General features: G+C 36.7%; 1 protein-coding gene across 1 annotated transcript in view; it reads right to left on the reverse strand.

Annotated features, from left to right (window-relative positions):
* The window catches only part of LOC116728521 (rho GTPase-activating protein 26), an 80,619-nt gene that overhangs the window by 25,125 nt on the left and 38,564 nt on the right, over positions 1–16,930 (reverse strand). Inside the window, exons 2-16 of the mRNA XM_032576702.1 lie at positions 16,060–16,155; positions 13,864–13,925; positions 13,339–13,410; positions 9,352–9,453; positions 9,151–9,261; positions 8,803–8,907; positions 7,671–7,800; positions 7,326–7,426; positions 6,912–7,006; positions 4,963–5,041; positions 3,482–3,518; positions 2,523–2,588; positions 1,257–1,331; positions 1,096–1,180; positions 891–949 (exon numbers count right to left, since the gene is read on the reverse strand). Of these exons, the coding sequence (XP_032432593.1) occupies positions 891–949; positions 1,096–1,180; positions 1,257–1,331; positions 2,523–2,588; positions 3,482–3,518; positions 4,963–5,041; positions 6,912–7,006; positions 7,326–7,426; positions 7,671–7,800; positions 8,803–8,907; positions 9,151–9,261; positions 9,352–9,453; positions 13,339–13,410; positions 13,864–13,925; positions 16,060–16,155 (1,275 nt within the window). The remainder of the gene's footprint in view (positions 1–890; positions 950–1,095; positions 1,181–1,256; positions 1,332–2,522; positions 2,589–3,481; positions 3,519–4,962; positions 5,042–6,911; positions 7,007–7,325; positions 7,427–7,670; positions 7,801–8,802; positions 8,908–9,150; positions 9,262–9,351; positions 9,454–13,338; positions 13,411–13,863; positions 13,926–16,059; positions 16,156–16,930) is intronic.

The raw sequence follows: 16,930 nt of genomic DNA on the forward strand, positions 1-16,930 counted from the left end.
TGAGGCAGCTCATTGTAGCTGCAGCTCCTCCAGAGCTACCACAGACCTTTACGCTGCTTCACTGATTGATGCTCTCCTTTCTTCATCTTCATCAGGTGGATGACCATACTGTTTTTTATAACAAATTAAACTTATAAATCTTGACTGAATACTTCAAATTTCTATAAAAATACTTAAAAACTCCAAGCGGATCTGATGGTTCTGATGACTTGTGGAAGGAAATGTGGACCAGCCTCTGCTTGTAAGAGTTTATTTTGTATCCCAGCAGCAGCAGGCGAGGAATGCACTGGACCGAAACGATTGCTTTGGCTGTTGGACACTGGAGATAATCAATCTTTTAAAAAGCAGAATAAGCCAAGTGGGTTTTTTTTCCTTCAATAGGCGCTCTACATATGAAACGCATATTTTTTTTAAGTTGGGCTTTTGCAATAAATAACCCCAAAAAATAGACTTCTGCTAGTTTGTACCATTAAGTTCAGTAACCTGTAGCTTTCGTCCTTCATGTTAAATTCTGTATACTTCTCATCCGCACAAGCACACACACGCAAGCTGGAGGTAATCTCTGTCACAGACATCACAAAAAAAGAACCAAAAGGCTAAAATAATCCCCATTTATCTCATTCATATGCTGGTTCAGATTATGTTGTGTTTTTAAACTCATCACGAAAACTCACATACTACAACGAAAATATCAAAATCCATGCTTAATCCGTACCAAAACTGTCTGGGACGATTCAAGAGGATTTCATCTGAAATCAGCAACAAACCAAAAAGTCAGCCACTGGATTGCTCTTTGTAAGACTTTGTGTATCCTTTTTTTGAATAGCTGTCTGTCCTGTTTTCATGAGCATTTGGGAGGCAAATTAGGTGCACAATAAGAAGAGACTTACTGGCGGCTTTGATGAAACTCCTCTGGTACTGGTACGTCATGAGAGGCGCAGGCAGCATCCTGGAAAACAGATGTCACGTAAGCCAATATCTACTCAGGTAATAAAGCAATTAAAATAGCCTGTCTCCTGAAGAGATGAATCAAGCAAAGAGTGTCCAGTTATTAAAGAGATATAAATGAAATGAGCCCATTTTTGCCACACACACCTCAGATAATGCTTGATGGCACTCGTTATTGTTTTAATCTCCCACTCTGGGTTGTCCAGCTCCACGTCAGCACACGTCTTAGGATCTGAAATACAAAGATATGACTCAGTTTCCCCTAAATGGATTTGTACATGCTTTAATGTGTGTGTTTCAGTGTTTACCCATAGTCAAGCTCAGTAGTTTTTGTACTTTGGAGCTTACGCCAACGATTCTGTACAGACCCTGCTCATCAATACCTGAAGACGCAGAAATGAAATAAGGAAGTTGTACTGCAGACATTTTAGGTAATTATTAAATAAGGAATATAGAAGCTTGATCGTTCTTGAGTAGATCTGTTGTATTGAACTGAAACACAAAAAACTGTTTTTTTTTATATTTTATAATTAAATTTGCCTTTTAGAGGTACAGTATCCTTCACAAATAGTTGGACCCATAATGTCATACAAGCACAAAATAAATATATAATTTATTGGAGTAACAATGTCAAGAGCTGAGAATGCCATTCACTCTAACAAGGTCCCTAGAGCCTAGGGAACAGAAACAGGCCCACAGTATGACTTACTCTACACCGTGCCTAACAGTGAGCATGAGGGGCTTCTCCATAAATATCCAGATATTCATACTTTGATTCCCAAACTAATTTGGAGAGGTTGTTGTTGAAGAGCTCAATATTTTAGTAATGAGGTCAAAGTACACAATTTTAGCTGAATCTCAGTAGCATTTAGCAAACACACCCCATTTACAGCTTTGATCTTCACCATTGGATGAAATAAGGTGGTGTTTTTTTTTCTTGTTTTTTTTTTAACATGCAGACCTTTACTGTGACATTTTAGGGGAACATCTGAAGGCCAGGAGTGTCCAGAAACATCAAAGAGATGCGTACTCATAAGGTTTCAGCTTCAATTACATTCGTGCCAGACTTAAACTTTTTCAATATGGCTTGCAATGTCAAGGAAGCCACATTAAGTACATAAAAGTGTTATTCCAACAATAGAAACACCAATATTTACATATATAGTGTCATTCTGTTAGTATACCTGGATCAAATCCACAGTATTAATTCCCTCAGTGTGTACCGGTTCATGGACATTTTTTTTTTTTCGTTGTTTGGTTTTGTTTGACAGTTACGTCTGTTTTGGTACAGCTTGATGAAAGGCTCAGTAAATAGATCATGTGCACCAGATATAATAGAGTAATGATTTACAAAGTTGTATCCCTTTTCTAAGACTTCTCAGAGCTACCTTAGGAGCTCAACAAAATTTTATAAATGGATTTTTACATAAAGCACTTTCCTTAAATAAACATACAATAAAAGAATTCCATGCCAACTGGGGCAAGCAGATGTCAGCTAAATATATGCAAAAGTAAAATAAACCACATGAATGAAGCAGGAGATCAACCAAACAGATATACTGTTAACATTATACCTCGAGTTTCCAAAGCGTAGATGAATTTTTTCATGACGTTGAACCCAGTAACATCCAGCTGGGCCACTGTTGATGAGAGACAAACAAGGATCATGAGGCAATTAGCAGCTTATAAAAAATACATGATGACAGGCTCTTCCTACTTTAGATTTTTATACAGTTTGAAAACATTTCTTCTCTTTTCAAGCTTTTCTTTTGGGCTAATAGCTTGATTTGAAACTTTTGGACAGTTGGACAGCTGCAAAAAGTTAATTACATTCCTAAATATTTTTAGGAAAATCAAAAATCTATTCAATTGTAGTATTCCGGCAGGCCATTCATCTCAGTTTTTATTCATCCGGGAACCTAAATCTGACCAGATTAAACAACCCCACATGAGAAAGGCATCAATGGTCACCTATTTTCTTTTACTCTTAAGCCCTCATCTGTCATCACATCATATGTTTTTGTTTTACTTTACTCAAAAACTTTGCTCTCCCTAAATTAATAGCATTATTTTCAGTTTACCTCATTTATATATGGTGATCTCAAAGCTATAAGAATGTTTAGTATATAGGGAGTTATTTGTGTATGTAAAAAAACATTACTGTAATAACATTACCTTTGCTTATCGGGTCCATTTTCTCTGTCATACATTTAAGAAATATATATATATCTTATAGACAAATTTTATGCACACCAACTCCACTTTTAGGGTTCACAACTGAGCAAAGTCCAGATGTGTTCTGACAAATGGACAAAGCTGCCATTGAGTTAAGAAGAACATGTCTAAATCCCACCCTGAGGTCAGCTGAAAGGGTCTGATGATTTTTTTTCTCACAACTGAACTGTGCTTTTCAACATGTTTGTTTAGACATGAGAAGCAACTCACTGCATCATGGTTAAAAATGTGTTTCCAGTTCAAATATATTCATCTCCAAACCCTTTATATAAATAAATGTTTAAATTGATCTACTCACTCCCTTCAGTTTGGTTGTCTTTGTTGAGATTGTACACCTGAAAACAAAGGAGAACAATAGAGAAAAAGTTATTCTTTCTCATGAATAAAACTTTCATTAGCAAACCTTCCCTCTTGGCACAAATGCAAAATCTTTAACAGGTTATTAATATGTATATGCTATTGGGAAAATGCATCCAGACATCACATTTAATTTTGGTTTTGGAACACCCTGTAAATCCAATTAGCCATATGTGCACAGAAAAATAGAAAATGATTGCTTTTGTGTGTTGTCTATAGCAAAATTAAATGACTTTTATTCATAAAACTTTTTTTTTATTTGATAAAGTAATTTACGCTCAAGGATGAGTATTTATGCACTTAAATGTTTTTGGTTTTTACAAAGTCAAAGGTAAAAATTTGACAGTTTCTGGTTTTATCTCAAAAAAGAAGTTGAGATAGCAATGTGACTCATGAAAACAACTGTGTAAATAATCAGTGTTTTATCAGCAGTAATGAGGTAAGGTCACATCCATGCGAATAAATGTTCTGCTCAGTCCAAAAAGGGTTTAAGTCAGCAATTTCAAACTTTCAAGTTTCAAAGGGTGTTGAAAACATTTTCACACCCCTTTAACATTTTCCGCAAACATCCCTGTACTTAAGAGGGATTTACTATCACAAACTAACACAAAGCAGTGGATAATTGTGAGGTGAGGCATAAATGATGCGTGGTTTTCAACACTTCTATAAATACACATAAAAAGAAGTGTGACATGCATTTATATTTAGGTTTGCCTCGAGTCAATACATAACATAATCTGCTGCAATTGCAGCTGCACATCCTTTGGGGTATGTCTACAAGTTTTGCCCATCTACAGACTGAAATTTTTGACTGTAACATACAAAGCTGAATAGACACAAATAAGCACTAAACTAAACTAAATTAAATTATTAAAGCCTTTTTAAAATAAAGTGAACATTCCTAAGCTTTTCACATGAAAAAAAACAACAAAGTGGATAAAAATTTGAAAATAAAGCTTATGTTAAGAACTTCTTTTTCAAGTGTGGCTTTGTCCTGCTGTAATGCTCAATCAGACTGAACTGATTAAACTATAAGAGTTACAAAACAAACATGTCTGAACATCAAAGGTGGCTTTAAAGATGAGGTAGAAAACACAAGCATTTTATTTTATGACGGGTCGCCCAAGTTCTGCAGCTGCACGTTCCAGCTTGCGTGGTGTCAATTACCTTTGCCCGTTTGCATGCGGACATGAGGGAGGTGTCAAGACATGAACGGTTCTGAATGTGGGTGCAGAGAGCAGCACTAAAACAGTTAAACGTAGCAAAACGTAAAGTTTGTAAGCCTCAACTAAACCATTTGTTGTACATGTGAAAAAGTTGCACAAAAGCTCAGAGGACATGATGTCCCCTTCTCTCCTCCTTTGTCTCCATCGCTGTTTGTCTTCGTCATATAAGCACAAACTAGTAACCATGGCAACCTACCGGTTCTCTACCGTCCATAGCCTCCATCCACAACCTGCGATCCTCCTCTGACAGAGCCTGCATGGTGATTATGCCTTGTCTGCACACGCGCACACACACACACACGCGCGCACACACACACACACACACACAAAAGGGACATTACCGTTTTAAATTTTATGGTAAGTGGCAAACATTTTCAGTTAGAGGCTGTTAGATCAACAAATTTCCCAGTACTGGCCAAATGCACATGAAGAAGCACATCATAATACCACATTTTGCACAGGAACAAAATGCCTTATAAGTAAAGAATACCTGTAATCATGACATTTTATTTGCAAAACACCGTAGAAGTAAAAAAAAAAAAAAAACACCTTTAAAAAAAACTTTCAGACTGATTTGAATATGAAAATTAGATATCCCCCCGACCCCAAGTGAGAAACGTGTTCTGTTGCACGTGCCAGAGATCTGATTCTAATCTGCTGAAATCTGATGATCAGCTGCTCAGATCAGATTTTTCACCATAAAAGGATCGTAGGCAGATGATGTACGTTCCCTGAAAAATTCATCAGCTAGCAAGAATTCATTAATCCATGAAGAAAAGACGAGTCATTGTGAGAGGAGCGGCGTTCATTGTGTGTTTTCACATCTCAGTCACCAAAACAGTCTCATTAGCTAAATCTGTCTCTGCCTTCCTACAAGTTCACAATCGATCCTAGTCACTCTGTCAGCACGAGAACATTCATCTTCTTCTTGCTCCCACGCTCTGCGCCAATCATGATCCACTGCCCCGATACAGGACATCACTCATCCAGACGCACTCTGACCAGAAAGCACAGACACATCCTGCAGCCTCTGCTGCTAAGTAAGTAAAACTTCTCAGCCTGTTATAATAGTAGTGGAGATTTAAGGTGAAAAACTTGAAAAATATATTATCAGTTTAGGGTTAGGATTAGTCCAAAGCTTTTTTAAAAAGTTGTTAAGTCACAAGAGACAGAATGCTCTTCTTTTAGAAGCATTTATGCTTTGTAAAATGTAAAAACAGTATGAAAACACTAATCAAAAAGACTTAAAGGGCAAGAAATGCAAAAAGAGGTTTAGGAGGTAATGTAGAGGAAAATGTGGAAGAGCTAGAGAAAGGACGGCGCAGACAGAGAGCCAACAGGTTTCTTCTTGATTAAGCCAATGGCACCCTCATGTGTCTGGGGGGCAAATTACAACTCTGCAAAACCTAACATGTTGGGAATCCGCTTTGTTAAATTGTGTTGATCTAATATACAGTTTCAGCTCAATAAGTAAGAACATCAATAGGTCAATTATGCAAATCAATAAAAAATGTAAAATTCTTTTACAAAGATTCAACAAAACAATCTATACTTTTCAGTGTTTACTTTTGTTCGATTACATTAGCCTAGGTCATAATGAATCCCAATATTCTGTCTGTTAGAAAATGTGAATGATTTTTGTGATTTCAGGTGAAAAACTATGTTTGGAAAGTCACAAACGGTCACTGCTACTGAAGCAGGTTGTTCACATAGTGCTGCATTCAAGGATATTAATGGAGAGTTTAGTGGAAGGCAAAAGTGTTGTAGAAAAAGGTACACAGCCAACAGGTATTACTGCAGGTTTAACACAATTATGGAGCTAATGTCATTCAAGAATTTGGAAAAAATTATAAAATATTCCTTTTTTTATTTGTTTAATCCTGAGTTTTTGCAGCTATGAGTAAAACCATTAAACCTAGCAGAAATAAACCCCAGTTATTTCAGTTTGTTTACATAATAATTTTATCTTTTGAACTAAATTGTTAAAATACATAAATATTTTGATGATATTTCAAGTTGTTTTAGATCCACTTGTCAGTATAAATAATGTAAAATGATAATAGATGAGTAGGAGAAAGGAAAATGGTTTCAGTATCCTTTCATTTAAAAAAATGAAGCAGGTGATCAAACAACAAACTCTCTAACCTGTCGATGGCCTCGACATCAAAACAGAACCTCTTTTCTATGGACTCTGTTTTCCTCCTGGTGCACGACTTCAGGATGAAACTCTCCTCCTCACCCTGATCAATAAGAAAAGAGAAGAAAAGCACAGCACTGTAGTACAATAATAACATTCACACAAACAGGTATTTCAACTAAACAAGCATTTCACACGGTGATGGAGGTTAGCTTGATGAAGTAAAGCAAAGCAAAGATGAATCACTTTGCTCTTTCTGAAGCTACAGATTAATTGACTCTATATTTCTGACTGAAAATTTCTTGCTAAAGTTTTTATGCTTCAAAGTGAAGTGCTACTTTGTGTTGATTTATCACATAACAAATTATAGCCTGTGGTTTAAAATGAGGACAAGAACCCTGATTGGTGAGTGATACACTCACCATTTTGCCCCCTGATTTGGGGTCAAAAACAACCATGGCGAACTTCTTGGGGTCACGGTGGTAAGTGCAGTAGTACTTCACCCACGTAGAAACAAAGGGACCTGAGAAATAAAGAACAAGAGCTGAGATGATGAATGATTGCACCAGAGAATAGAGGAATAAAGAGAAAAGGTCAAAGAGATAGAGATGGACAGAAGTAAAACAATAGCAGCAAAAAAAGCTGAGTAGGCCCAGGTTCTGGGATAAAATGTGCTACCATGGAAACCACATGAAGCCTTGGCTGCTGTCAGGTCACAGATACAAGGTGGTTTTTGTAAGCAGAAACCGAGGTGGGCTTTTACTCACGCTTCTCCAGCACGAACAGGTAGCCCTCCATGGTGTGCTGGCTGACACTCTTGTGTTCATGAGGGTTCTCCTTCATCTTCCTCATCAGACTCTCAACCTCAGACCTTGTGCTCTCAAAACGGTTCCTTGTCTGTACGCACAAGTACAAGAAGCAAAATCCGTACTGATTACACGTTACCTGATATGTTTTCTATCAAATTATGCCAACAGGAACCTTCACACAGGCAGAATCACATTCAAAAGCATTTATAGACAGAAAATTTGCTCCTGTCAGCAGAGTCTAACTAATATTTGCTAACTGAGAATCTTTGTAGAATTGTCAAGTCTTGAATTTGCAGAACGTCTTAAGAAATAAAAATAACCTCTGTAGGATTAGGGTTCTTTAACTAGGAATAGTTACATTTATGCCTTTTATTAAATTTGACACTTTTGTCTTTCATACCTACTTAATAATGTCTGTCTCACTTACCATATTTTTGGGCCAATTTACATTTCTCAGTTAGTGTTTCTAGCCGTTAGATCCCCAAAGTGTACGCTTGTGTTGACATGAAGTAACACCTTGTGTTTTGTTCCAGGCTCCTGCTCCTCTGAGACCAATTAGTAGAATCCTATTTAAGAAGCTGCATATTGTAGGACATTCAAACGGATCTTTGTCCAGTTGAATGTCATATATTCTCGATTGTGAAGATTTAAACTCCTTTTTTGTTCTCTTGAGATAATGTAAACTTTTGTATCAGACTGTCTTTGTAGGAGAGAGTTACATTTTATTTAACCCTAGTTTTCTCCTGTTAATGTTAGGTAAGGCAGGTTTGTATCTATTTTATCTTGAAAGTGGAGTGTTTATTACTCAAAAGCTTAATCTTAGTCTCATCCAACCAAAGCATTTAGTTCCTGGTAATATAATGTAGGCAAATTCTACACATTTACAGTCATGACTCCAGAACAAATATAGCTTTGTTATGGCACAACTTCCAAAGTTATGGCATAACAATTAATAGCAGCTTACAGGACACCAAACAGCTGGAAACACTGACATCAATCAATACAAATAGGATTTCAATTGATCTGTAGTCCCAACTACATATAAACAGAAATCTAATACATGCTTGTTTGTTTGTTTATGGGTTCTTACATTCTGTATGCTGATAGTGAGATCAGTTTTGAAGTGGTTGAAGTCCTTTGCCAGCTCATAGCCATGATGATAGTAGGTGAACAGGCCTTGAAGAAATGCCAACAGCTGAAACAAAGCCCAACAACAACAAAGAGGGAATAATATGACCAGGCAAATTAAAAAAAACTTTTTCTTAGCAATGTGGTCAACAACTTTCTTTTATATCCTCAAAAACCACAGTTGAGATGCCCTCAACTAAAACTCAATCATTGTTTGATACCAAAGGAAGACACATCAAGGTGTAATGCAAATCATTCAGCAGATTAGTTAAAGGAACACGTGTAATAACAAAATGTGGTGTTGTCTTACAGGCTCCACAAAGTCAAACATCTTCCTCTCTTGGACCTCTTGCACCTTAAAGACGTACTCCAGAGAAACTTCATAGAAATGCTGCCTCACGTGATCCACCTGGTTGTCCGCCTAAAACAGAAAATAAAATGCGTACAAGTGGTAAATCACAGGAACAGAAGGAGAAACTCAAGAGATGTAGACGCAGACAAATGTCCTTACTTCATGTAGATGGGACTCTTTTTTCTTTGCTGAAAGGCTCAAATGCTTCTCCATCACTGCACAATATTTCTCTGTCTCTTTGTCATATTTCTTCTTGGCTTCCTGCCACACAGAATACAACACAATACAGTTTTTCAATCAATATATCAACTAATATATCTTTATTGATGATCCCCTTTTCCAATAGAGGAAAAGCCTCAAGAAGCATCACACAAACAATGTGTAATAACAACAAAAGAAGTTCCCTGCACTATATTGGAAATCTTGTATAATTTCCCTTAAATGGTACCATGTTTGTAAGAAAAATGCTTTTGTGGGTTGAGCCACAGATTTGTGTTGCTGTACCCATTAAAAACCATCTGAGTCTTCCCTCAATATAAGATTCTGCAACCAGCGAAACTTTAATAATCTCAATTCAAATGGAACTTGCTCCTCCAATATGTCAATCTTCTACTCAAAAGAAGTAGATCAGCTAGTGTTGGATCCGTTGTGTTGGTGTTGGAGTGTTGTGTTTCCTCAAACTTTAATCATCCAACTGAATAAACACCAGAAATCAAGAGTCAATAACAGAATAAGCTTCCTGGTATTTGCAAAGAGGATTAGACTAATCTTTCATTGGCACAGTCGACATATATACAACCCTCAATAATATTAATAATAAAAATAGGAAGAAGAAGCAGCAGCTGTTCAGCTGTTTTATGAGCAAAGAGCCTAAACATTTCTGAAGGTTTTTTCCTCAACATAGAATATATCCATTTTTTTTACAGGACTCAGAGTCTGACTGTCCTCTGTGGGAGCCCAGCTGTTTATCAAACAATAGAGTATTTCAGCACAAGGACAAAGGCACATGGTCAGATGATAAGCTGGGTGTAGGCACAGAGTTTAAATATACTGGGGGAAAGTGTTCAAACTAAGCAACAAACAGCTGGGTCTTTCCACTGGTCCAGATGGGAATTAGAAAACAGCTGCAGAGCACATCAGGAAGGATGAGTCCGACTCTAAATATCAAGGCCTCTGTTCAACGTCTGTCTCCTTGATTCCCTGTAGAGACTCAGTCTGAAATTACTATCTCTGCAACCAACTTCTGTAAAGGTTTTATTGTAGACTTCACATGCTTTATGTAAAAGATAAAGAAGCACCTGCAATTCAATAAAACCAGCTAAAGGCCAGATTGCTGTTCTTTTACAATACTTTAAAATTTTTTTGGATGAAAAGTATTAATTTTTCCCCACCAGCAGGTGGCAGTGTGGTTCAGTAGATGAGGATGTTGACCTTTCCCAAGAGGGCCCAAGAAATATTTCTTTACAGAATCCAACATCAGCACTAAGTTGACTCATCACATTTACAATGACGGCATAAACCGCTGATTCAATATGCCAAGTAAATAATCACAGAAATCCCACAAGGCTTAACAATCATTACACTTGGTATGTTCAGACAAGCATTCCCCTCATTTGGTTATTTATCTTGCAGCATTAAAATATATCTAATTTTACTGAGCAGGTATTTTGTTGGGGAGGTTTTAAAGACAGTTTATGGGATATCTGGGTTCCTAATTTTCAAATCCAAACAAACTGTTGCAATAATTCCACTAAAATATTTTTGTGTAAACATGCAGTTGAAATTTCAAAACAATTGAGGGCAATTGGGACAAAGAGGCTGCCAAGAGGCCAACAGCAACACCGCAGGAGCTGCAGCCATTTCCCACTAGGTTGTGGTATTTATGTGACAACAATCTGATGTATTTCCCATGTGTCCTGACAAAGAAGCAGGACAGAAGCTTTTGTTTCCAGAAAAAAACACTCAAGCTTGGTTAAAATCTCCCAAAATGTGTTATGGTTTGATGAAAACCAACAAGAACTTTTGTGCCACAGTGCCAAACGCTGAATTTGGCACAAAAACAAAATGGTGCTTTATCATAAAACACCAAATCCACTATCAAGCACAGTGGAGAAAGCATCATGCTCTGGGATAAGAGCTGCCATCATGATCTCAGAGATTTGGAGAAATTAGTTGAGATAGATAAACATTACCATGACAAACTGAAACATTCAGACGAAACTCCTACACAAACAGACTGAAAGCTGAAAAAAGAAAAATAACTGAAAAGGTGTACAATTGTAACATACTAATTAAAACACTTTGAAATAATCATGGTTGAAACAAAGAGCTGCATATAGGTACATGTTATTTATAAACACACATTAAAAGCAGGAAAGGAAGAAGATTGTCTAATGTCCAGGGATAGGTTATCCTCAGTTGTTAGTCATTTACACCCAACATATTTGTTTGTGCTCATTGTTGATTCTCAATGTATTTGCTTAAATAATTCAAGCACTGTTAAAAGAGAACAGAGTGGCATCATATTACCAGCAGCACATCCTGCACAAACGCCTGTTTGAGAGCAGTTTTCAGTAATATTTTCATGACCCTCAAATTCATCTGGGAATTATGTTAGGATGTACAACTAGAACTATGTCTTCAGCTTACATTTGCTTCTTCAGAGGTAGGTGAAACTGTGTCAAACAAAGACTTTACCAGTTTGCTTAGTGCTTAACTAGGATTATCGTTGTGACCTAGAGACTGCACATCCGATCACTGTGCCGCGATCAGACAATGACTGAAAACAAAGGGAATGGTCAACTGTAGACTACAAACAATGTTTTATGGAAATCTGTGCCGCTGCTTATTTAGGTCCTTCAGCTACTAACTGTATGGATCAAGCTTAGCATGACCTAATAAAGGAAGATTATAACCTGTAATATTTACTACACAGGGAAGGGGTAATACTAAAAATGTGTTGAACCTGAAAAAAGCTCCTGTTTTGGGGATTGTTAGGATTGTTTTTACAACCCTGATCTATTTTTGGGTCTGGAGCTGCCAGCACTGTATTTTGGTTCATACTCATATTGTAAATCAAATTTGAGATGCCTGCTTGCAATGTAAGATTTTTTTCCCCTTTAAAATGGGATTAATGGTGAGGCAGAGGCAGCAGTGGATCCATGTCTGTCTGTTCTCGGATATTGACCAAGTTCTACCAAAAGTAGTATATCTATGAGTGCAGCTTTAATGCTTGTAATACAATTTTCCAACGATCAAAATAAAGTGCTACGTTTCTGAAGCCGTTTTTTTTTCTGTGAGTTCAGTTAGCGTACAGCTAACTGTGGCTGCATTACAATTAAATGATGCATGTTGTAGCTGACACGCTCAGTAGAGTCGTAAAGTAACTTTTGTAACTAGGGAAAACTTGTGTGGAGTTAAATAGTTAGGCTGCACTGCAAAAACTGCAGTACTGACAAAATATCTATCTTACAATTAAAAGAAAGGATGACAAAAAAAGAGATTTCAACATTCATAATAATACTAGTGAATAAATTAAGTTTAACTATGATGAGATGTAGTATGCTGAAAAGTGTAAGAGTGAAAAGAGTTTCTTCTCACCAGAAAAGACTTTTTAGGTGCAACACAAAAGTGGAATGTTTGTATTAGTAGAACACTTGTTAAATGAAATTCATTTATATAGTTTACACATTTTGAAAAGTGTTTTTTTTTGCCTTCTTTATTTACTAGGTAGAATCCAGGCATGCATTCACCTTAATAGTGTAGCAAAATTAGTGGAAAAAAAAAAATTTTACCTTGTTTTTTTACTCAAAATAGTCTGATTGTACCCTGCAGTCTGAGAACTGTGTTAGACCTATGTCAATTCTTATTGTAGTTTTATTCCTATCTTCCTTTACCTTTTCAAGCACAAACATGAAACATTTTAAATATTTTTCTGTAAATATGAGAACTATGTGAGATTTATTTTAAAAAGGATACAACCTCTATCAAGGTTTTGTGTGTTGTCCAACCGCTACAAGAGCAACAAAAAAAAGGTTTATTGATCAATGTTTCACTGGCAGTGTGAACACATCAATACTCATTCACAGCTCATGTATGTCCATCTCTGGGACTGGTCCTGTGATAGTTCAGAGTTGCTCCTCTTACCTTGGCTGCACTGATCTGCTCTTTCCTAAACCTCTCCAGTGGAATAATCAACACATCGTTGGCGTTTTCGATCTACAGAAGGGTGTACACACACAGACATGTTTTCTCATTCAACAGCAGGATATCTTATGGCATGTGTGATATGAACTTAATTAATAATTATCAAACTAGAGGTGTTCAAGTTCAGAGAACATTAACAAAATCTATCAGAGACAAATTATTAATGCAAAATATCACGAGATACTATCGTTAGGTTTCTTAAAGATTTTATATAATTAAATCCTTATTTAAACATGAAAATAAATTCCAGAATTGTTCTTACTTTTCCAGACTATGCAAACATTTTGTGTAGTACACAAAGATCACAGAGGCCAAAGCTTACTTGTAAATTTGAATATGGTATGACATAAGGAACAATGGTTTTCATGTTTTGACCAAAGGTTTTCTTATGTCAAATAAAGGGAAAAAAATAAAACAGAAATATCCTATTATGTATAAAAAGTAATCAATGCTTTAGTCACTCACCATCCTTGTCCTTTCATCCTCCAGGTTTTGTAGGACAGCTGCAAACTCCTGAAGTGACTTGGCTGAGGAAAGTTAAGTTGGTAAAAGCGACAAATGAGACAGATGAAAACAATAAATAAAACAAGAAGAGGTCTTATTTTGAAACAAAACTTTAATTCAATCCAGTTGAGATTACTTTTAGTATAAGTACAGGTAAAAGCCAAAAGGTGAGTTTGAATGGAATTTGTTCTTGTTCATGGGTCCTTCAGAAAACTCTGTAAACTCATTTTGATGCAGCCGAGAAATTAACTGGGAATGAAATCCCTCTTCAGAAAGTTTGTGTCTGATGTTTTCACAGTGAACACAGTTTCCCGGATCACTGACAAGCGAGACACTCCTACATTGTTTGGGTCAGAGTTTCCACTTGAGTTGCCTCTGCCTGTCTAACACTTGAGGCGCATATACAAACACAGACACACTTCATCTCATACTGAGCACGTGCAGAAAGGGGGAGTACTTGTGAAAATAACAGCTTCCACAGGAATCACAATCAAGACTGCTTTACAGTCAGATTTTACAAATATTTCATCCAGTCATATAGAATTATATCTTAATTTCACCTGTTTCATAATATGCATCTCCTTGCAGCAGCAGACTCTGTAGCAGGGAGAATATCAGTTCTGAAATGTCTATGAATACTCCACACAAACAACAGTTCAGCCCAGTTGAGTGTCAAGCTGTTCAGGAAAGATAGCTGGGGATAGTTAAACAGTAGCGGGTGGGTCCGAGCGAAGCTCGGAGCCGCGGCCTGCACAGACAGAGCCGGGCAGTCATGAGAGGGGTGTGGCGCCAGCACTCCTACTGCAGGATGTTTGAACAGAAATTGTCCCGATGAATACTGGGAATTAATAGTTTTATTCTACAGCACAACATTGATATTAGGCTGACCCTGTTAGCTTTAGGTCTGCAACTCTTAAAAAGTGACTTATTTCTTTGTTTTTCCATTGCAAAGAAGACACATATATTTGTGTCTGAAGCTCTAGCAATTAAAAAAAAGATAGTTAGATCAACATTTGATTTTCACTTTCTTGGGTTAAAATATATAACTTTTGAAATCTTTTAAGTCTGCAGAGGAAATGTCAATTTGAAAGACATTAAGTGATGCTGCACTTGCTATGCCTCTGAAATGGTAAGGAAGAACAGATGTTGAGAATCTCACTTGACTTCAGGTAGACAGTAAGTATATCATAATAAACCGCACCACTACTTTGTTTTATGAGTCATACCCTTTCAGTTTCTTGGTAATCCCTTTGTCAGTAAATGTAGCTTTGAAATAAGTTATTATGACACAATAAAAACAAACTGCTACCAGATAACTGTCACAAAGCGTAACTAAAAATTCAAAACTGAAATAAAAGTCAGGAATGGAGCAAAGATATGAGTTTATGAAACAAATATGTGAAAAGTAGAATGTGACATGAGAGCCAGTGTGCATTCAGTAGCCCTGAGTCGGATCGTAAAAGCAAAAATGCAAAAGGATGAGGTATTTTTGTGTGCTTTTTGAGAATTTGCTCTGTGTTTCAATTAAAAACTAAAACGGAAGGTACAGTGGTATGAAAAAGTATTTGACCCTCAAAGACGTATTTACTTCTTGCAGATTGCTGCTAGGTGTAAGGGGCAGTTCGTTTATTCTGATCCAAACTTGTTTGGTTTGGATCAGGTTTTACTCTTAATGGGTGAAATCTGAAAGAGTTAAATGAGTGAAGAACTCAAAAACTTAATAAATCTATAATATTTGCATCTATTTTAAAAGATGAATTCCTCAGATAAACAAGGAGACTTAAAGTGACTTCCTACACCCCTCAATACCAATTGCAAAGACATGAGCTTTAGAAGACATATTTGGTGCTGAAATCCTTCTGAGCAGGAAGGAATGTACCACAAAATGTACCACAGATTCTCACATCCTGAAAACTTTTGTTTTGTTTAGATACAAAAGTATCTAAACAATAGATAAACTATAGATAAAGTTTAATCCCAAAATAGATCAGGGATTCTGAAAACATCTTTGCAGATGAAAAGTACAAAATAGATGAGGAGGCTTTTAAAAATGATCTGAAATGCCTGTTCTCTTCTACACAGCATTGTCATGAGTCCATTCACAGGCATTCTTTTTCTGACACACCGGTGTCTAGGGTAACATTTCAACACACTCACCAATGCATATCTCGTCATCTGTTTCAGCATCACCAATACACTGGAATTTGAAGTCGTTGAGAGAGTCTGCAAACTTCCTCTTTGCTGTTGACAAACCTGACAGAACAGAAAAATAAGAAAAGAGTCATGTTAACTGAGGCACATTATAAATAATATGCATTTCTAAATTAAATTTACCTTCAACTGTGAATGTGGATGTAATCGGTTGCATAGACTCATAAAAGGCATTGCATGTTTGTGTAACTTTGCCTTAAAATATGTTAGATACCTGCCTTCTATTGCAGTTTCTTAAAATAAGCAACCTCTCTTATGTTATGACATTTCTTGTTTAGAACTTTTTTGTGCTGCAAAAGTTCAAAAAGTTATATTAACCTTAAGTCACGTTAGCCACATAAGGCAGTAAAAGTCCTTCAACAGTTGCATGTGAATCCAAATAAAACATAAGGCACTAAAAGTGCCAAGGAGAAAGACACTCGCAGCAAGCTTGGCTTCTCTTGCATTATAACTCACGGGCAGATTTGGCTTCACTACAGCATTTCCTGTTGCTGGGCTGGCTGAGGTCAGCCGCACACACAGGCTCAGAGTGAAATAGGGGCAAGATAATGAGGAAGGCACAAATGGAGACACGTTATTCATACGTTTCTTAGAAACCACACGTTGTGGGGGAGGTCTCGCATGCAATCCTGACTCAAGGAATCAAGGCCCTCAAGTAGACTTAAAATAATGATCATTTTATATGGTTGGTTTGGGGATAATATCTGGTCTTGTGTTTTGGTGGTCAAACAAGAAAGAGAAAGACTTAAAGGGGTAACATTATGATGTGGTAAAACTCAGCAGGGAAGTCCTACTTTTTAAGGAGCAGGACATATTC

This window comes from Xiphophorus hellerii, chromosome 11, assembly GCF_003331165.1.
Source record: "Xiphophorus hellerii strain 12219 chromosome 11, Xiphophorus_hellerii-4.1, whole genome shotgun sequence".
Lineage (NCBI taxonomy): Eukaryota > Metazoa > Chordata > Actinopteri > Cyprinodontiformes > Poeciliidae > Xiphophorus > Xiphophorus hellerii.